The sequence below is a fragment of the Phlebotomus argentipes genome, unplaced genomic scaffold (genome assembly GCF_947086385.1).
Source record: "Phlebotomus argentipes unplaced genomic scaffold, Phlebotomus argentipes genome assembly contig_8, whole genome shotgun sequence".
Lineage (NCBI taxonomy): Eukaryota > Metazoa > Arthropoda > Insecta > Diptera > Psychodidae > Phlebotomus > Phlebotomus argentipes.
In genome coordinates, this window is record NW_026776151.1 from 566,450 (window position 1) to 588,195 (window position 21,746).

The 21,746-nt window shown below is 43.0% G+C and overlaps 1 protein-coding gene across 1 annotated transcript in view; it reads left to right on the forward strand.

Annotated features, from left to right (window-relative positions):
- The window catches only part of LOC132261208 (homeobox protein homothorax), a 195,082-nt gene that overhangs the window by 169,831 nt on the left and 3,505 nt on the right, over positions 1-21,746 (forward strand). Inside the window, exon 12 of the mRNA XM_059759868.1 lies at positions 17,216-17,274. Within this exon, the coding sequence (XP_059615851.1) occupies positions 17,216-17,274 (59 nt within the window). The remainder of the gene's footprint in view (positions 1-17,215; positions 17,275-21,746) is intronic.

Sequence of the window (21,746 nt, forward strand, 5' to 3'; positions counted from 1 at the left end):
CAGAGTCCGTCAATTGCCAAATCGAGCATCGGAAATCACGCTGAAACACCCAATTTCGCATTCTCCACTTCGTCTTCTCTGCAATTTTGTTGCACTCGCGCATCCCGTGGCTGAACTTCTCTTTGGCGTTAGGTTTTTTTCCTCGTTGGCTGTTTTCCTCCCTGAACCCATGTTAATTTCGTTCTCCTTGTTTGTATATAGCCAGCCTGCTTGACTTCACTGAGCTCCAATGCACTTTTTTTTCCGCTGTTGTACTTCTTCCTCCGATGTTATTCCACTCATTTATTTTTCTGCATCATACAAACACACACCATTCGGCGTGTAATTTTGTAATTGCATTGCGTTTCCATGGTTACTCGCGCTTAATAGGACTGCAATTTAATGGCGGAATTTTGATGCGATGGGGTCTCAGAGAGTGTTATTTTTTTTTTATTCCACAAAACTTTTCATCCGCGCGGAGCTCCGCATGTCCCTCGCGTTTTTAATCTCCACTCCTGCGTTTCCTCCTTTTTTTTCTCGTGTGGGGTTGCAAATAGTGCGCGAGGCGTGAGGAGAGTGCTTAGCTGACAGGCTGGCGATGTGCTGAAATATGCAAATTCCTCCTGTATGCAAAATTCAACCTTGTTGTGTGCCACTGACTAATTAAATTAAATTATTTTATAACGTACACCACACGGACAGTCGTTTGGAGACAAAAACATATAATATGCTGGCCGAGAATGATGGCAATTTTCTCCATCACTGCGCGACTCTTTCGCTTCCTCGCGAGCCCACTTTTGGCGCGAAATTGCCCAGTCGCACGAGACTCCCACGCAACCATCCCGAACACATAGCGTGCTATCGTCTCACTATATCGAGATCAAGATCACAATTCAATCTGATGCGCTTTTGTGATAACAAACCACTCCATGTCTCTGAGCACGACACTCCGCGCCTTTCGTGATCTTTCACGCTATTCTCGCAAAAAAAATCCTCATCGTGCAACATTGTGTCGCCATCTGGAGACGCGATATCTGACTGATTAACACCAAAACCATCTATATATAAACACACACACTGGAAACGCTCTGAAATCTCCAATTTTCCCGCTAAGAGCGCAACATCACCTTTCATTACCATAAATTGAAATTAAATTGTAAATCATTCATTAGTCGTGTGCTGAATGTTTGGTCTGTCAGAGCTTCAGTGCTTCGTTTACATATTAATTTCACGCGTTTTAATCACGAAATGTCTACGATGCGCTTGTGTATATATACAATTCGCATGAAAGGTGGCAGAAAAGCTACAGCAGAAGAACTCTTGACCCCGAAAAGTGTGATTTTCACACTGTCATTTCGCTGTCACTTCAAATAATTGCAGAATTACACTCCGGAATCTTATATTAAACAGATTTCTCAGAGTCACGCGCATTGAAATCCAACCTCGTCAATTTTCCTTCGTGAAATTATCATTGGCGAAAACTAATTTCGGAACTGTCTTTGCGACTCACGATTTTCCAACACGTTAAAGCTTCGCGATTGCTTATCAAGTAATGTGAAATTGCGTAAAATTTTAATGAACTCGTGCAAATACTTTTCCCTTAGAAATCTCCCTGAGCATTCAGCATCCCTCCCAGCCCAAGTGTGGCTGCTCTGTGCCATTTTCAGGGGGTTGCGAAGGGGTCGAAGAGAATAATAAACAAACACAAATGAATGGTGCAAACAAAACAGTGCGGCTGATAGCATCAAAATGTAGAATAGATAGGTTATGGTGCTGTTATTGTTCGCTCTGATTTATTGTCTGGGAGTTTTCATGATTAGCTCAGAATTTAGATGAGAAAATACTGTCTGGGTCCTTTTCTATCTCACCCAGTCACACTTTCCCACCACCAGGGAAATTTTCTTTATATCCATTCCTGATACCAATCATCGTTGTTGTTATATTTCAAGCGTGAGGGTGAGAAAGAAATATATAGAAAATTTTTGCTATGTATCTTCTGATATATTCACTGACATTCTGATGGTGCTTTTGGGATACAGAAATTCCTAATGTGGGTTAAATTGCTTCACCTGACAATAAATTCCTCACAAGTTGCAGACTGGGAAATGCAGCAATTTTCATTTCAACACCAAATAAATTTTGACTGACTTCACCAACCCTCACACTTCCCGCCTTTGACTATCATGCAAATTTCCCGTCACACTCTTGCTGGGTGACACCAAATTCCTAACCCATAAATCTCAAGATTGTAGTCATTAAAGTGTGGCGCGCGCGCGCGCGCGAAAATGGGATCATGAGGAAATGTGCACTTTTTCTCCCCATTTCAATTGTTGGGAAATTGAATTTCTTTTCTCCCATGACGCTGTGAAAATTGCATCAACTCCATGACGGCCCAGAGCATAAATCTAATTAAAGACAAATAAATTTCCCTCCTCTTTGGCTGCAATATGCGGGAAAATGGGTGTGTGTGTTGGTGATTGTGGTGGTGTTATTTCAATATTTGGTCAACCGGATTCTTCAATTTAGTCAATTTATGTATCGACAACTCCATTTTCACTTAAATGCCTCCGCTTCAGCCACAATGAGACACTTCTTTTCGACTGGCTCTCGTTTAAATCCAATTGAATTCGTAAAACCACTCAGTGGGCATTTGAAATCACACACGATGAGATTTGCAAACCCATTCAAAATGTTGGGGAATTAGCTGAGTGAGGAATTTCCGTGGTGAAAAATTGCTGAATCGCACTTGAAACTGTGAAGATTGGTTTTTTATTAATTTAAGAACTCAATGAAGCATCGTGGCTGTGCGGAAGGGTTTTCCTCTATGCCGGTTAATTGAGTGGTTGAGAGACCAATTAATGCTTGAAAAGCTTCATAGAGAAGCAAATTGCAGCCCAATGACTTCATGTGGAAAGTAAACAACATAGCTTATTATGCTAAATCGCCAATCATAGTGCCTAACTTGCCATGTAAAATATTCAGCTTCCTAATTATTCACGTGAAATTAGTATGGCCAATTTTCCACTGCTGCATCCACACGAGCACACAGCGAATCACCCTTGACCTTGACCCATCCATTTCTCACGATAGCCAGGGATGGATTGGCTCTTAGAAGAGCCTCAGCGCACCCGCGGGAATGAATTTAATTTACAAAACAATCAACTATTTATTGGCAAGTGGGTAATTGATGTTATAGAGCGCAAGAGTAGCCAACTTCTTGCATGTTTCCATGCTGCACGCCAAGGCAGTGCGCAAAAGAAGTCACTATATGGGCTTTTTTCCACCGCTCCGAAGCACACAATTTGAGCGAGCCACACCTCCGGGTGATTTTTCATCTAACAATGAAAGTCAGCAGTGAATCCTCTCGGCCAACTCTCCTGACGAGCCCGGCGAGCGTTACACGTGAAAATTAAATTGAGATTGAATTTGCATCGCATGTGCGCGGTTTCCCCTGGCGAGATGCTATGGTGCTTTTGTGGATGTCTTTCGCGTCTCCTCATTTTCACCGCCACATATATAGGCAGGGGAGTGAAACGGATATTCTTCATCGCGAGTAACAATGAGATAATTGGACTATTGTTATTGTTCTCGCAAGTGTTGCTCGGCTTCTTTTGCCCAACACACAACACTCTTCCCTTCGCGATGGCTGGAAATCTTCCCCCGGTTCGCTTGTTCTCGCTGCCCATTCCTCCAAGGCACCTCCAAGGCATCTCCCATGGCCGAGTGCACTCTTGTTCAGTCGCCTTTCGCGCCCCCTGCAAAACATCCACCGAGAGAGTGCGAATTAATACAATAATGCCCACGCCAAGGGGGAGATAATACACCCAAACACTGCACACCACTTTCTCACACTTCCAACACTTCTTAAACTCTCCGAGGAAATCTCAGAAATCAAGTGGAAATTGTAATTGTCTTAATTTTTGTCTTTGAATAAGAAATTTAAGAAGTTTTCTTCACTTTTCTGGACAATTTTCCGATCAAAACCGAAAAAAACAACATTAAGAGACAATCAAGTGTTGCAATTCTCTATAAGCTCAAAAATTTGATGAAAAAACTCTTCAAATTGATATTATTCAAATCTGAACCCTATTTTTGAGGTTATGTTTTTTCTTTCGTACAATTTGAATCTTTTTTCCTAGGCAAAAACCGAAATCGTGAATCTTTATGCTTTATATCCACTTTGACTGGAAGAATTTATGATTTTGGAGGTTTTTGCTGCTTAATCTTGCTCTTATTTTTCACATAACCAAGAAAATTACTGTGATGAATTTTTCTAGAGGATAAATTGAATGAATTTCAAGTTCTTATCCATAAAAATGTATCAATATTGATTGAGAAACGGCTTTTCCCACTTCTCAAGTCCTTCTCCTGAGCTGTACACCACGTCTGACTGAAATATCTCCCCCTTGGGCCACACAATGAGACAGAGTGGATCCGAAGAGACAATTGCTGGGCCCAACAGAGTTGTTCCATGGCCCAGGAATTGATGCAATTTCGTATTTAGAATTCAATGGTGTGTAGTAAGAATGCCTAACAATGTCTTAATTAGAGGCCCAGAACACCACTCATCTCAGTTGGGACTTCATATTTCCACCCATGAGACATTTTCAGATGAATTTGCGATTGTGTTGCAAAATAATTGGCTCTTGATATGCTATGCATCTCGACGTGTTTTCATGAAGAGCCGGATTTCAGGTTGGAATTTGTGGTATGAAAATGGAGAGAGATTCTAAAAACCATCATCAATGAAACAATGTAACGTTGAACATCTCCGAAGAACGTAGAAATGTTTCTATTTATTGCCGTTAACATTGTGTGATGAACAGAAAGAATCAATAATCTCTGGCACAATTTTTCCTCGCCAAGAGCCACGAAAGTATGATAAAGAAATTCCACTGCTGATTCACCCTATATATGTTCTCATGGGACAAGAGAAAGAGTTTCTTGTCTAATTTTAAAATTGCATTCTTGGCACCTCAAACTAGTTTCTCATCGCCGCGTTCTTTTTTTCCTCTCTCTCGCTCGCTCGCTGTTCTTCCACCTTGACTTCTTGCAAAAGCTCCTTATCTCGGTATGTCGGTATAACTTTAATATACCACAGCACGATACTGCGATGGAAGGTGAGGAGAAAGAGAGAATAAAGTATGCACTTTACCATCATCGTCATAATCTTGATATTTGATTCGCTACACTGCTACATGCCATCTTTATGTCCATCCCATTGAACACTCTCTGGGTAATCAAATATGCAAATGTTTACCTTCCATGTGTTGTGCTCGGGTACAAAAGCCTCCCAGTGAATATAACTCGTTTTCTGATTATAACATTTTATTATGTGCTCGCGTCGCACATATGCGACCAAAGGATTCCTCGCCATTCGGGGCCTGAAAAAGGCGCATTTTTCGGACTGTTTGCATATCCCCCAAAGGTGCGCAAAATGTGCGCGATGGCGCAAAGAAAAAAACAAGACATCGCGAGTGGTTAAAAAGAAAGCTGAAAAAGATATAATTCTTTCTTAATTCAACATGTTTTTCCCGCCAGTGAATATTTCAGCTGTTGATGAAATCAGCATTGGCTTGTCTTCACCCGAATTTGCCAATTCTCTTGGCGGATAAATTCACCCCATTCCAAATCCACCCCAAAAACCTTGAGCCCGGCAGAGTTTATTGTACTCCGCCAGATAAGAGAATTGCACTGTCAAGTCAGATGATATATACAAGCTCACACAATTTCCATAACCCAAGCGTCATCATCCCAATTCACAGAGGGAATTTCAACCATTTTTTTTGCCACCCCCAGAGCATCTCGAAAAAATTGCATCAAATCCGAGGATGATAAAAAAATATATATCCACTGATTCAATTGACTCTGTAGAACATTTCAAATTAATCTGGACGAAAGCAAATGCCATTAATGATTTACATTTGCGCCTGAATTAATTTCTGCTGCACTGTGAGGGCAAACAAATTGGACACGTTGTGGGGTTTGGGTGGCTTTTCTGCCTCCTTTTTTTTCCCCATCACTCCACATTAAATATACATGGCGAGCTGGATGCAAATGATTTTTCCATCCGCTGGCCAAATAGCAGGCGAAAATGCAGTGCTAAAGTGAAAATTGAATGCGGTGAATTCAGAAACTCCCATGTAATTGAAACATTTTCTCTGCTGCAGCGGCCTTTTTTTGGTGTATGTTGGACCCATGGAAAATGATAGATGGTTTAATTAAGAATATGTTCTGTGAGATAGGCGGTGAATTGCGGTAATTCTCTATTAGGAATTATGTATAGTATTCGTTGCACAAGAGAATGGTTTGCTGGCTTTAAATTTAGCAATCTTTTCGCCTTAATTTTTAAACGCTCTCCAACTCTTCCGCTCAAGTCGCCGCATTTCAAATTCACGTACAATGAATTGTTGGCTTTTTGGCGTGTTCTGCAGTAATAAACTTCCGGCCTTTTCACCACTCTATGAAGAGAGCGATATTTCGACAAATCCCCGCCCGTTTGCAAATATTGATACACCATCGATGCCCAGATATGCTGTTGTTGCTGTCCTTGTGATGGTTTTTTTCGGCCCAGCACTCGAGCCATCGAGATTACGCACGTCTTTGTGGGCTGACATTCATCAACGAGTCGCGCTGAGGGGTTGGCGAGGGTGATTTTTTTGATCCCTTCGCGCGCGCGACGTCCGCACATCCCAAATGGCATTTGTTTATCGCGCGCCGATGCCGCCACTCTTGCTCCATATTCCGCGATGAATCGCAATAAATAAGCGCCAAAACAAAGTGGTCCTCCTCCATCACAAGGGCCTCGATGGGGGGTGGCCCACCCCTTTCGCCCGCGTGACGGCGGGAAAAATGTTCATCATGTGTTTGTTTTCGCGCATTTCATCTCTGTGCGCTTCTGCAGAGCCCCAAAAGTGGTGGAATGTGAATTACGTGGTTCCATTAAAACGCTTCACACACCGTTGAAATGGCGTCGGAAGAATTTTAATCAAATCGCGTATAAATGCCCCCATTCTGCGACAACCAACCCTCTCTCGGGCGCCCTCGCCGAAAAAGGCCTGTACCGTGAAAATGCAAGCCACCCACTTTTCTGCGCGACATCGCGCGAATGGCTGCAATTCCCAAGAGTTATGGCCCAGTGGATGGGCGGGAAAAAACCGCGGGCAGAGACGGATGTTTAGGCAGAATTGGTGACACAAGTGGAGCACCATTTATTCCGCTGCACGCGGACAATTTGGTGTCCTGCAAGATGCCCTCGGACAGCAATCTCTGTCGCATCAGAGACAATAGTCTCGTTAGTTGCATGGCTTTTAATGATATCTCGAGGGCGAAGGAGCTCGAGATGCGCCTTGTCGTGTTGAGGTTGTGTCTCTTTGTCTTTGGTAGGAATTTCAAAGGTCAGCAGAACAGCGCAGAAAACCTTCGCGACTCACTGGAGATTATAAACATTTGATTTAATCTAAAAGGTTTCAAATGATATGCTGTAAACAAGTTTGTTTGCAGTGAAGATTTACTACACAAAATGTGCAAAATTCCTTCTCACATGCGTCCCAAAATTACACACGCATCGCATTCTATATATTTACCTTAAGCGTAAGTGATAAATTTATTACCCTGCTTCTCTTCTAATAAAAAGAACCACCCACGAAAATCTACGATTTATTTCACCTCATGTAATTCACACGCAAACGCAATGGAACTTTCTGCATTTTCCTCTCATTTTCCTCCAACATCCACGCATCTAAACCAATCCAAACTCACTGGGCGATTGAATTACATTTCAAAATCTGTCTTTTCCAATTTTTCCGTACATGCAAAAAGTGCTGTAAAATCGATTTATCCCCTGAAGATGTCACTGTGAATTGGAGGGAAAAATATTTGCCAGAAATCATAGCAATAAATCAACAAATTGGAGAATGATTTCTTTGTCACACATTTTATTAATACGATTCCGATGTGAGTGAATTTCCGAGTTATGCCCAGGTGGTGATTGCCATAAGTGGCACTGGGAAAGCGGATGGCGGCGAAGAGGCGGAGAAAAGTCCAGAGAGTGAAAAATAGATGGATATTAAAAAGCACTCAAGTCAATGAAAAATCCAAATTCATTTGAGATGCCAAAAGAGTCAAAATCAGTCAATTGAGCTGCAAAGTGTGGGATTGGAATAGAGGCAAAATGGAGCTCAATAAATTTCCTTTATTTACGCTTCAATAGACACACAGTGATTTCGCATAAAGCTCAATTGTTGGGGCGGTTTTCTTGTGCCCACGGGCCACGAAAGAGCCGCCAATTCAGCCCAGAATCTCATGGCGGAAAAGGAGAATTTTTCTCTTCTACAATCTTTATTAGTTGAACAATTTAATTTCTCAAGGTATTTCCCAACAGTTGACATCCAATGCAGACTTCCTGGTGGGGGAAAGAGGGTAAAAGTCAGTCCACCAATCCTTAATGACGAGTAAATTCCAATAAAAATATTTATGAGATAGAAAAGGATTGAGTCTGCTTGAGTGAATCTATTGTTCCTGTCCAGACAATCATCACTTTGTCACTCATCCTTGAGTCCCTGCTCAAGCCGCTGTTTATGTTTTCCTTGTCAGACGGAAAATCTACAACTTCCGGCTCAATTTTCTGGCCATCCCACCACCGCCCACCCTCAGTGGGTGGACGTGTCGTGGCTGGGAAGAGAGCAGCGCAGTGAATTGGTGGATAATGTGCAATAAATAGCGACGATCGAGGGGTTGAAAATTGAAGTATTAGTGGCGTGAAAGGGGTTGAGAAAAAAGGGTTGCCAAAGCCCCTTTGACTTCCATTATATGGCAAGTGTGTGCGCTGTAGTTTTGCTTGACGATTACACTCAAATGAGAATTACCCCTTTTCCATCATCCTCATGGGGATTAAATGAACGCCAAGCGGCGTCTGGTGAGAATAGAGTGAGGCCAGCAGATTGGTGGTGCTTTCACGCACATGGGAAGAGACCCCCATCCCCCGGGGGAGGGGGAGGCCATCGGAGAGGGCTGGGACATGTGATGCTCCAGTGTCTAAATTTTCAAATTGAGTTTGAGGTGTCTTTTTGTCCCTCTCGCCCGACTCTGAGTGCAGGAGCCGAATGAAACTGCGCTATGGAGGAGCAAATTAGACGGTGGGTCGATTGGGGTGTTCCGGGATTAACCCAGGGAGATCCAGAAGCTCCATCGCGATGATTTATCGCACAGATCTTTGGAGGATTTTACTCAATATTGCAATTTTTCCTCCCATTTTGCTTGTTTTGAGCATTTGGAGGCAGCTGGACTGAGCCAGACTGTGGAGGGAAAATGGCATATATCGTGCTATGTCGGTCGGGTGTCTCGGTGGCGATGGTGAAAGAGTCCGGGGCAGGAGTAGTTGATTAATGTTGCTGGCGTCACCTGAACATGAGCATTCAATGTTGAATGTGTACTTGTTATGTGAATTAGATGGATGTGTAATTGGGAAATGGCTGCCGAGGGCTGTTTCAGCCCACAACCCACAAGTCTCTCACCCACTTTCTGCACGTTGAGTGCTTTAGAGCATCCCCTCGACGTCGGGGCGGGGGATGTTTTCATGGGCGACGAAGAGGAGATTGGATCTATTGGGACTACAATTTAATACGTTGAATATGCATTATGGTGTGCCCACCCTTCCTCATCCACTGGCTGGTCGGCCCTGGAGGTTTTGGGCGGGCGTCAGAGTGTGCATTCTCGTGATATGGTCTCATATTGGATTTTGATTTGATACCAATGCTCGATATAGAGTCCGGATGAATTCCCGGCCAATTCTTCTTGCCAAGGCACGTTCGACGAATGTTCTCTTTCGGGGGTAATTAGTTGATGGATCCAAAACCACACACTGACTGACGTGTTCACTAATTTAGTCTCTCTCTCTCTCTCACTAAAATTTAATATGTATTTGTGTGAAAGTTTTGCGCAAATTGCAGAAATTTTCCGTGTTGATTTAATGCAAAATTGAACTTCAAAAACTTCTCAAGTAAAATGCATTAATACGACATCAACTTCCTATAGAGACCACTCAGGGTGATTCATACTCAAAAGATTCGCATGAATAGCCCATTTCGCGGGCGATAATTTATGTCTAAAGCACTCTCACCAGGCGCCCCCATCGCACTCCTGCATCCCATAATTCTTACATGAACATGTGAGAGGAAATCGTTCGACTGTGTGATGAAAAAAAAACAAGCGACTAGACAACATTTTCAAGAATTTTCCACGCTCCAGTAGTTTCTCTGTGGCCAACATGGGTGTTTTGATGTTATAATTTCACAAAATGTGCATAAGTGTAGTGATTGTTTTGGGGGGGAAAGGCTTTAGGGAAGATGCTAATGATTTGATGAAGTATAGAAGGTTGTCAGAAAAATCCACATATATTTCAATTACATGTGCCGGCGTGTCTTCTTCGCCTCCTGGTGGGCTTCTATGAGAGAGAGCAATTAAGGATATCCGTCATTTTGACAATGTTCTAATTAGAATTGCCATAAATAATTCCCTTAACCAGTGTGAATGTGAGCGAGTAGGCAAAAATATTTGTCCTTCTCGCACATTTTTCGGCGACTCTCTGGGGATATTAATATTTGAGTCACTTTGTAGCACATTTAGTTGGTGAGGAGAGTCATTTATTATAGGCGCATTGCTCCAAGTTATGAATTCGTCCAATTAAATCTTAAAAGCTGGAAGTCAGAAGCCGTTAATTTTCACAGCTGTTGATTCTTAATTAGCCTTACCATAGGCACACCACACACATCCATTTTTGACGGGAATAAACAATTTTATTGCCTACGGAGAATGTTGCAGACGCACTTGTCACGCAGCGACTTGCATCGCATGCATCTGAAGTGAAAGCAGAAATTCACTGCAAGAATTATCGACCGTGCAAAATTCTGCTCAGGCCGATGAAGAATGGCCCGAAGGACTTGGTTGGACACTTTTATGTCCCTCGCACGCAGGAAGTGCATTCTCTTGTGAGTCTCTTGAGAAATTTCCACCCATTCTTTCGCTTTTGCAGTTCTTTTTTTCCTTCCGCCGCTCGTTGAAATTCAATGATTTTACACGCTGAACACCTCAAAATAACCATCGATTTTGTGGCGATGATAAAGCAAATCCCGTGGATTAGGCATCAGCAATCACGCATCAACAGCTACATAAAATTTAAGAGGTCATTTTCTTCGGATTTCGAGCAACTCCAGAAGAGAGACTGACGAAAGTGTCGAAGAATGTCGCTAATAAAATGAAATGGAGTAGCATTTGGCGGTCTCTCTCAATGGAATTGGATATAAATTTCCACCTTAATTCAGCTTCCGTGCCAGAGAGAGCGAGAGGGAGAGTCAAGGGGCGAAGCGTGGTTGGGGAAATTAATATAAAAACAAATTCCAAACACAATTCCTGGGACAATAATTCGGCGAGAGTGGAAAGAATGATTAGAGTGGTAAAATGGAGTTAAACACGTACTTTGGATGGTGGATCACGTAGCTGAGTAACACCACTCATATCTGAGCGAGGGATTGTGCGGGGTGGATTTTTCCAGGACAATTTTTGGGGGGTGCGCGCGTGTGGGTGTTGTGATTATAATTAGAGAAAATGGCTAATTTTGATATGACGCCAAGTGCAAATCCCAAATGAAAATAAATTTCAATCTAACATCCACACCATCCAATTATATTTGATCAATCACCCGTTTATTGCTGGCCAAATGAGGGTTTTTTTCCACCCTGTCCGCATCCCTCCGCCAGTGGTCCGGTGGGAAGGAAAATCAAGGTCTATTTACCATAATTCGCCCATATCTATTCGGTCCACTGCAAATATTGTAATTACACTCACCCCGCTGGGTGTCTGGCCACCGGAGAAACCAATAGAGGGTGGAATTGGGGGCTCACTGCTCGAGGGGTGGCAATTTTGTGCCGCAAATTGAGAAGTTCGACGACAGACTCCTTCATTTCCCCGTGAAAATGACCCAAAACACTGGTCAAGAATTACTGCGGCAACAACTGTGATTTATGCTTTCAATTACTTGATTTTATAGCACAAGAATTTTCCCTATTAATCCTCACAAGGAGCTACATTTTCACACCTAATGAAATTAAACATGATTAAATACACACTTTTCAAAAGGGATGGAAATTAATGAAGGAAACACTCTTGAAACACTAACTAAAGAGAGAGAGAGGAAGAAAGCTCACTTTTCTGATACATCTTGAGTATCTTTCTTTTTTTTTGTTTTGACAAAAACCCACCCCAATTTCGACCCCTCGTGGACTGAGAATTGGCCAACTAACAAATCTCAATGCCCAAATGCCAAGAGATGATCATATCTGGTTGGCTGAAGGCGCTCGCATTATGGAATATGGAATTGGGATTTTTTTTCGTATCCATTATTGGCATTAGGAAGGTTTGTCTTATACATTTAAATGATGTATAATATATTTTGAGAGAAAATGGGTATTTATGGATATTGGATATGGAAAAGGATCCCTAGGCCAGAGGATTGTGTTTGTGCTTGGGGAGGATGCCGTATATAACCGCATTATATTTCGTGCTATTTTCCACCATCACGCACAGGCGAGAGAGATAACTATTGGGGATCCCTCACACCCCCTCAATGAAGAGCTTTTTCCTCCGAAAGAAAAAAAACAACTGAGGAGAACATCTCTCGGCCACGCGAGAATTTACCAAAGACAGAGAGATGTGGAAAAGTGTATTAAGAGAGCATTTCGAAGTTATCTTTTTCCCATGTTTGCCACCCTCATGCCCCCACCCCCCAAAAAAAAACAGCAGTGGGGAAAGGAGTGAGACCGGAAATTTAAGTGGATATCCTTTTCAACGCACGACTCCCATTTGGCTGTGTTCGCCATTAGGAGACCCATTACTCAACTGTCACCGTGGACCAACACCTAACAAGTCTATTTACGGTACTCAAACGCACTCACACGCGTCCACCCGTCATAAGGCATCGGAAGATGTGGAAACTGCTGCTGAGCATCTGCCACCCTTCCAATTGAAATCTCAGCACCTTCCGCACGGTGAAATATATGCGATATTGCGTCACTGGGCTTTGCAAAACAACCCTGCGCCGCTTGAGGAGAGCGAGAGTGGAAAAAAGTCCTGGAAAAGCGGCCGTTTCGGCAAGCTGACGTCAATGGGACAACGAATATCAAATCAAAATGCCTCAGTCGCTATTTGTCTCTGGCCTTCACTCTTGCTGGCTGTGCCGGAGGACCAAATGGTGCCACCCTATTGGTCTGACCCCGTCAACCCCCTGCGCGCCATGTGGATGAGAGTGACCAAAAGGGAAAAAGTGGATTTCGAGCATTTACACTCTGGATAATGATGACGTTAAATGGGAGAGTGCACCATCTGCTGACGGGTTTATATTGTTATTTATGAGGCACACAAGTTGGAAAATTGCATGTGAAAATGGCCAAGTCTTTCATACCTATGTACACAGTGGAGATGCTCAAAAGCATGATTTTGATTTTGCATTTGAGAACTTTCAAGCCTTTTGCAGAGTGTAAAACTTTTCGTTGATTTCGCATTCCTCCATTTTCCCTCGAAATTGTCACAGAGAGAATGTCATTAAGCCCGCGCGTATATATACCTGGGCAAGAATGGCGCACGAGATGCGGTGGAAGATCTTCACGGCAGAGTTTCTTATTTCATCGAGGGTGCCGTCGTTCTCCAGTTTCTCAATTTGCATTCTGAAATCCAAAATCATTACTTTGATAAATGAGTGTTCGTCTTATCTTGGCTACACTGAGACTCCGGCAAAACTTCCTTGTCGCCTTTCACCCCAACTCACGGCGCACAATTCATCTCCAGCGGAGTCAACCCCTCTTGTAAATTATCTTATACCAGGCTCTTTGCCACTCTCTCTTCTGGCACACTGGAATTTTTCTCATTTGCCTCCGTCAGCGACGTGGTGTGTCTGCGTAATTACTGTATAGTTAATGCATCAGATGACAAAAGATGAGATAACACACCCTCCGCGACGACTGCCAGAATTCATCAATTCCAACAGCCAAACCGAATGCATTCGGTTGTGATTGCGAGGAGTTAAAGTATTTCACTTTAATAGACTTTATTGCAAACAGCATCCGAGCAAGGGGTCACAGAGAGCAGGGTTGAATTGGGGGCTGATGATATCAATACGGGGAGAACAGGTAGAATCGCCAAAATGGCGTAATTGGGGATGATCTATGAGAGCCTCCTGGAATGCTGTCCCGAAGAAACTCCGGGTGATTTCCCATGGGAGGCCAGAAGACGAAGAAGGAAAAAAACAGCCAAAATAGACATGTCGAGTTCGGTGCTGAATTGAGAATTGAACTCTGGTGAATTTTCCACCCTCGACACTCTGGCATCGCCAGCAGTCACTCATGCATAAGTTGTCACAATGTGATTAATGGGTGTCGAACAAATTGTCTAGAAAAACAGAAGGGTCACAGACTCACTGCAGCATCGCCCGGAGAGAGATTCTGGGTGAAAATTCATACAATTGGATTTAACTCCCATCTCGCAAGCACAGCAAGGGTGGAATCTCTGTGGGTTGGGAGTCACAGAGAGACGGACAAACACAACAATGAGAACATGAGATTAGCTGAGAATTAAATACTTTGCATATTGTGCACCAAAGCCATATAGTCGAGTAGAGAAAAAAAAAAGTATTAGGATTTTCTGCGCAGTATTTTCAGGGGGTTGAGGGATGGTTTTTTTCCACTGCCTCACTGTCTCACTGTCCTTCCATTTCCAAATGAGAAATTCTTCAGCCTCAGTTTTCATGGCTATTTCAATTATTCAACTACAAAAGTGAACACAATGCGATTTTCCTTCCTATTAATCTAATTTCGCCTGTCGACGTCTCTCTCTCTCTCTCTCTCTCTCGCGCGCTCCACCCAAGACGTCTTGGCCGACAGAGACATCATGGTGGAAATTTAATACGAAAATGATATTAAATTCAACCCCCTGCGAGACCATCCCCCGCCCCAGATCGATTTTAATCCATTTCGCATTGACGGTGACTTGCAATTTTGTCTCAGCATATAACTTAGTCGACTTTATGAATAAAACACCGTCTGGTAATGGTCGTTCAGGGAAATGGCCATAATGTCTTGACTCACGAACCATCTCCTCAGCCCTCAGGCGGGCATCTTCCCTGGCCATCGGCGAAGAAAGTGCCCGTGCACTCAGAGAAATCAATGCAGTAAAATGGAATATCAAATAAGGCTGCCCGTTTTTTTTTTCACTATACACTCGTCAACAAAAGAGATGAACTTTTCACGCGGGGTGGGAAGCGCGAGGGGAGTGTCTCTGCACACCAAAAAAAAAAAAAATCCATGACAAAAGGATGAGGAAAAGTGCACTCTTATCGATGCATTTTTTATCACATCCACCCACAGTTTCCTCCTCACTTTTTGCCCACCAATTCCAACCCCATTGACATTCCCACAAACTCCCCGTGAACGACATTCCGTGGAATGTATTTCAGCAATTGAATGAAAATTGGTGTGTGTTATGAATTATTCAATTTCCACGTGTACTTTTCCTCTTTTCCTGGGATTCTCATGGGGTGGCATTTCACGTTTTTTTTCTCCCCGCCACATTTCGCGATTGTTTGAATTGTGAAATTTGCACGAACAAAATTGGGTTAACATGGAATGACGTTGAAATTATGTGTATATATATGTAATTTTATTTTAAAAAAAGAATCTGAGAAAGAGAAATACTAGCGGTTTTCGCGCATTTGAGCACGTAGAGTGGTAATGAGGAGTAATTTCCGAAGGCATACACAGCAGTATTCCTTATTAATCCAACAAGTGGGTTCAGACCGGATAGTTCGAGTACAGCACCAGTGTCAATGGAGTGGCGATAAATAAACCATTGAACTCATTTTCGCTGAAAATACAAACAACATCGTAAAATGTGTCTTTATGGGGATTTTATTGTATTGTGTTGAGTACAAAATTGCAATTTTGCTCTTTTCGTGGAGGCACACCACAATGAAATAGAGAATTTTGTGTATTTTCTATGACCATAATTCTGTCACCATAATCTCTTGCATTTCTTCCCCCTCCACCATGGCATTTTATTTATTGATCAATAATCGTCTTTCCTCCTTCGTGCTGAGAAAATTCACTAATTGGAGGAACACACGATAATTTTCATGCGGAGTGTTTCACTCCTTGAAAACACGTCACATCTTCAAGATTCAAGAAGTTTTTGTCACATTTTCTCTAATTTGTGCTGCAAGAGAGTGTTTTCTAGGTCAAAAGTAAACTAAACTACACATGGTAGAAAAGTCCATTATTGCTCATCGAATGTGTTGGAAAAATCCGGTACAATTCAAACTATACACAACGACGAATTAATTCCAACTGTTCGCATGGCCGAGAAAAGCCTTCAATATGCTGATAAAAAAAAGCCAAAAGAGCTGTAACCATGACCTAACCCACAATATTTGTACTCAATTATAAAAATATTTGTGTCCCCATAAAAATCCCCATGGAATACATGGCAATTGTGTCGTCTTTTTGTCGCTTCCAACTCGCTGTGTTGCATGAAAATGGCTTTTATCATTCCACCGATGAAACCTATAATAATAGTAATAATAATAATCATAATCTGCTAGCATCAAGTTGACTCGTAAAAGAAACGGATTTTTGCATTTTACGACTGAACAAACTTGCAATAAAATTCACATAAAAGCAATATTACACGTCGCACATCACGTCATCTTCATCAGTTGACTTGTGGCTCGGTTCACTCTGCCAGCAAACCCACAAGAAGACATTGAGCTTTTCCACCAAGCTTGTGGGATTTCCTAATAGAAATCTCCTGCGCGAGACATCCTCAATCCATGCATAAAAGCCACGACAGGGACTCCCTTCTCTCTTTTTTCAATACACCACCACCATTCGTGGGGAGGGGAGAGGAATATAAAAATTTTATTTACCAGACAAGAAGTTATAAAACGACGGATTGAATGCTTTCAATGGAACCTCGAGTGTAGTGAGAAAAGATGTCTTTTTCCAACCATTCTTTTCCCTCTCTCTCATCCCCTCAAGTAATAACATTGTGGGTTATTTTGTAGTCGTTCACTCTGAATTCTATCATTCGGAAAGTCATTTTACAAAGCTTTTCAGCATTATGTTCGAGATCAAGAATCATATGCTCTTGTTTTTCCCTCACATGAACTCTCTAACATTATCTCTATCCTTTGCAGGTTTATCAATGCGAGACGTAGAATCGTTCAACCAATGATTGACCAATCGAATAGAGCCGGTAAGTAAACTTTCAATAGATATCCTTAAGCGTAGAAACCTGTTAGAATCTCCCAAAAAGTCCATAGAATTGTCGCAAAATCTCACGCACATCGAGGCTGAATCGCGGTTGAATCGCTTTGGGAGACAAAAGACGCTGAGGAGGTGAAATGATAATAATTCCATTATGAAATTAAATTTAACGACTAAGAGCTTCATCTGTCGCGCATCCCCCGCTGCCAATTTGACCCCGAAGTGTTATGCAAAGTGTGGAGAATTGCTGTAGGTCATGGATCAAATGGTGAGCTTTCGCCATAAGATGTTGAAACTTGCAGACATCATTGCCATTAAATTTGTTGTTGTTTATACAGAGGGTTGTGCCACACATTTCGCCCATTTTCTCTCCACCGAATGATCTTTTTACGACCATTTTACGTTCATCTTTTGTGTTCTGTAAATAAGCACACTCACTGCGTCTCAAGAGGGGTTGCGCTCAGGAACTCCTGTGAGAAACTTCCTGCCAATGAATCTCCGGCCACTCTTAGGGACTCTTCCTTCAGTGTTTTCTTTTTTGGGTCAAATTCACCTCAAGAGTGCGTGGTCGAATTGTTTGGGGGCCGAAAACCCCCTTGGAAAATTGTATAAAACACTCTGAGAAAAGCCTGTAGCGTCAATTTAGCAGGTGGATACGCGTGGAAACTCCCCCGAGAAAATCCCCCTCTTGGCCGTGTGGTGTAATGAAGAAAATCCCATGGATATGATAAAATGGTCCATTGAGAGACAGTGAGATTCAGGTGAAAAATAAATTAGCAATTTAAATTCTAAGCGCAGGTGCGTTACGCGTTATTAATGAAATTTAATTAGAATGCCGGCGAAGGTGAAAAGAAAGTTTCATGGCGCGTGTAGGGATAATGCTTTCTCTCTTGAGGTGAAAACTGGGTAGGAAGAGGCTGAGGAAAACCCTTTTTGCGCCATGGCCACAAATATCATACTTGCGCTCTCACGGGTGAATGAAATTAAATTACAAGAAGAAGGTGAAACTTTTTAAGTCACCCTCTCGCTCTCTGACCCATCTCTAGCAATTTCATGGGACGTTTTCGGCCATTGTGTGTGTATTCTTGCAGCAAAAGGAGGCAATGGATGGCAGCTCCAATCCCACCTCTTCATGATCGTGTGAAAAATTAATAATACAAATGGTCGTGGAGGGAAAATAAGCAGACAATATAAATTCAAGATGCGAAGTCACAAAACTTTGTAATCTTCCTTTTCAATTTTCCCACCGATGAGAGAAATGCCAGTTTCTAAGGGTGGAAAATTCACTCAGGATATTGAATTGTAAGACACGGACCAGAGGGTGAATCTCCTGATATTATTTCCTCAAGTTTTGTCGACTTTAGCCGGAATGCATATATAGGGTGGATATTTTTCCGAAAATTCCACAAGTCAACAAACACGGCGAATAAATTTTCCAATTGAACACACATGTCCAACGAGAGTTTGATCAATCAACCTATGGCAATTTGCTAATTTTGCAATGCCGATGTTGCAATTAATTCTCCACATCAATCGTATCAATGGAAAATAATGTCCATCATGAGGCAGAATATGGGGTTGAAACTTATCTCCCTGACTTCGCTTGCTGATGAAATGCCGACGAGATAGAGTGCAAAACCATGTCTCTCTGAGTCACTCTAGGGGACGATGTTGGAAATCGAAAATCCAAAAATATCTCCACAGCCACACAATGTCAATATTCGCCTGAAAGATTCATCCCAACTCTCGGGCTCACGAAAATTATAATGCCTCATCCGTTTCAGCCCAATTTAATTTCACCACCTATGCAGAGACAGGAGTTTGCCCGGGTGCGATCCGTGACAGTCCCCAAGACATAAATCTTTCAACGGGGGTTTTATTTTCCTTCCACGCTTGCCTTTCGATACAACACAATTTTCCACCGAGAAAATCCCTCGCTCCATCCGCTCAACACTTTTCCCATCCAGATATCCACCAAACACACACCCTCGGCGAGGAGCCGGGTAACTCATGTGTATGGATTCCGCCCCCGAGAAGGCAGCAATACTCCCTATCAGCAGCCCAAAATCTCCCGGTTGTCCTATTTAATACGCTCCTCTCCGAAAGCGTTAGGAACTCTTTTCTCCCGTCACCATTGTATCCTTATTCCGGCATCTGGGCGCTCGCTGAGGCAGAAAGGGGCGACCCTCCGCCACCCCAGATACACTCCTGGGCGGCGGAAGAATTGGTGGTTGCGACAGGTTGAGAAATGGCGGTCCATTGACCCTCGGGGTGCCATCCATCACGCCACCACCGTCAATGCAGAAACGCAAAAGGGGTCCATCGGCCTTGAAAACTTTTATAGTTTAGCGCCTCATCGCTATGCATCGATGACTTGCTGATGAGGGCCGCCTCAACCCCCTCAGCTCCTGAGCAAGAACTTTAATTTATGACAGGAAACTCCCTCAATTCAGCCGAAAAACACTACTGAGAATGACTCTTTTCACTTAATATTCGAATACTTAGTTTTACGGCTTGAATATCGCCACAAGTTTGCCAAACATTTCAGATGAGGAAGACAACAATCAAGATGTCTCGAGGATAATTTCTCTGTCCTTATTGATGTCTTCCTCGAGAGAGCGTGAGCTCCCTTCCTGGACTTGATATATGGCTCAGCGAGATTATGCAAAATGTGTGTATTATTGGTGAAAGGGCGACACAGTGTGTGTGTGTGTCTTTATCTGACGAAATGGGGAAAAGAGGGAGCGGAGCAAGAAATCCTCGACAATCCTCGAGCACAACGTAAAATTTGGAGATTGATTTAGGAGCCCTCCAATGTGTATCTATTAGGGCTTCCGGATCCCTTCGAAAATTCCAATCGCTGCAAAGGCAGGCGAGGACACTCTCTTCGGGTTCTTGTCGTCATCAGTGACGATAATCCGGCAGTAAATCAATGTGGTGTCACAAAACATAAACCAAACACTGATGTATTCCACTCATTGCAACAGATAGAGAAAGGGAGAAAAGGCTTCAAATCGCCAAAATGGGGATAAATGTCTCCAGCGTATCCAATATTCTTTTCCACCCCCCGGAAAAACCACATGCGCGCGAAGCTTCTGTGGGACATGTGGAATTCCGCACTCATCCAATGAGTTTTGGGGTGGGTTTTGGCAACCCCAACAACATTCCCTCGGTGACAAATGAAATGGAATTTATATGAGTTTAATGATTCTCAAGTCTGTGAATCCATTTTAATTATAATCTCATTGGACTTTTTCTACCCCTCGAAGCTCTCTGCGGATGAACTAAGGGATGAGCTTTGTGTGTCGGTGGGTGTGAAAAGAATTTATGCCCTTTAATTATGCAACAGCGAATGGGGCGGAATTAAGCGACAACATTTCGAAAAGCAATTTTAGAAGGCAGGTAATTTCAACAAATCTCCCACACTCAGCCGTCTTCACACACACCCCCTGGGGAGGGTGGGGAGCTCGGGAGCTGCAACAGCACCTGTGTGAGGTGTCATAGATTTCCCGTGGATGCGGAGGAGTTGTGTCGCCGTTGAGGAGTCATTTCGCTGAGGCCGGAATTAACGATTTGGCATCCGGGAAATGGCACCCCTAACGAGCCCTCTAGGTGCTGTAGAGCAATCAACAACACCGAGGAGGACACCGCACGGAACCCACCCCTTGATAAATGATTTGGGGATTCTTAATTACTCCCCGAACTGTCGTTGCCCAGTTGTGTGCGCGCGGAGAAGAAACTACAACCCCCGAAGTCTATCTTCAGCATCATGGGAATTGTTTCGGAAGCGAATATTTTCCTTCTTCTTTAGGCGCTCTCTGAACTCTGCAGAGACCCAGAGAGATTCCTTGGGTTGGAGATTGTGTGCCGAATGAAAAATCGAATCCTCCACCAGAGATGAGAACGGGAGATTTTTCTCCTTTTTACGGTCTGAATAATACATAAATCCCATTGATTGGCTCGCACCGGTACAGGGCTTAGGCGATGGGATGGATATGTGGAAATGATTGCGTTAACGGCCATTAAGAGATGCCAATAATGGATGCTCTGCGAGGGAGAAGAAATTAAAATGGCGACTTGTTTGCACTGGGATGATGAAGAAATTAGGATTTATGCCCACTTCCTGGCCGCTTCCGAATGCACCCGAAGGGACGCACAAGGGATGAGAGAGAGGATAGACAGTGAATTTGGTTAATGGGATGTGTTTAATTGGATTTTTTCGCAGCTTCCTTCTCACACCAAACCAAGTGTGTTCCACAGACAAAGAACAACCTTTCACTCGTAGTCATTCATGCAAAAAACCTCGTTTCTTATGCATAAATCCTCAGTTCCTGAGACACACACGCCTTGAGTCGCTAATTCTGCGGTCTCTTCAAAAGAATATACCGTCTATTGGCGCATAAATATATCATATGCACGTGGAAATGCTTCGCAAGCATTCGATACGCCGAATAAAAATTC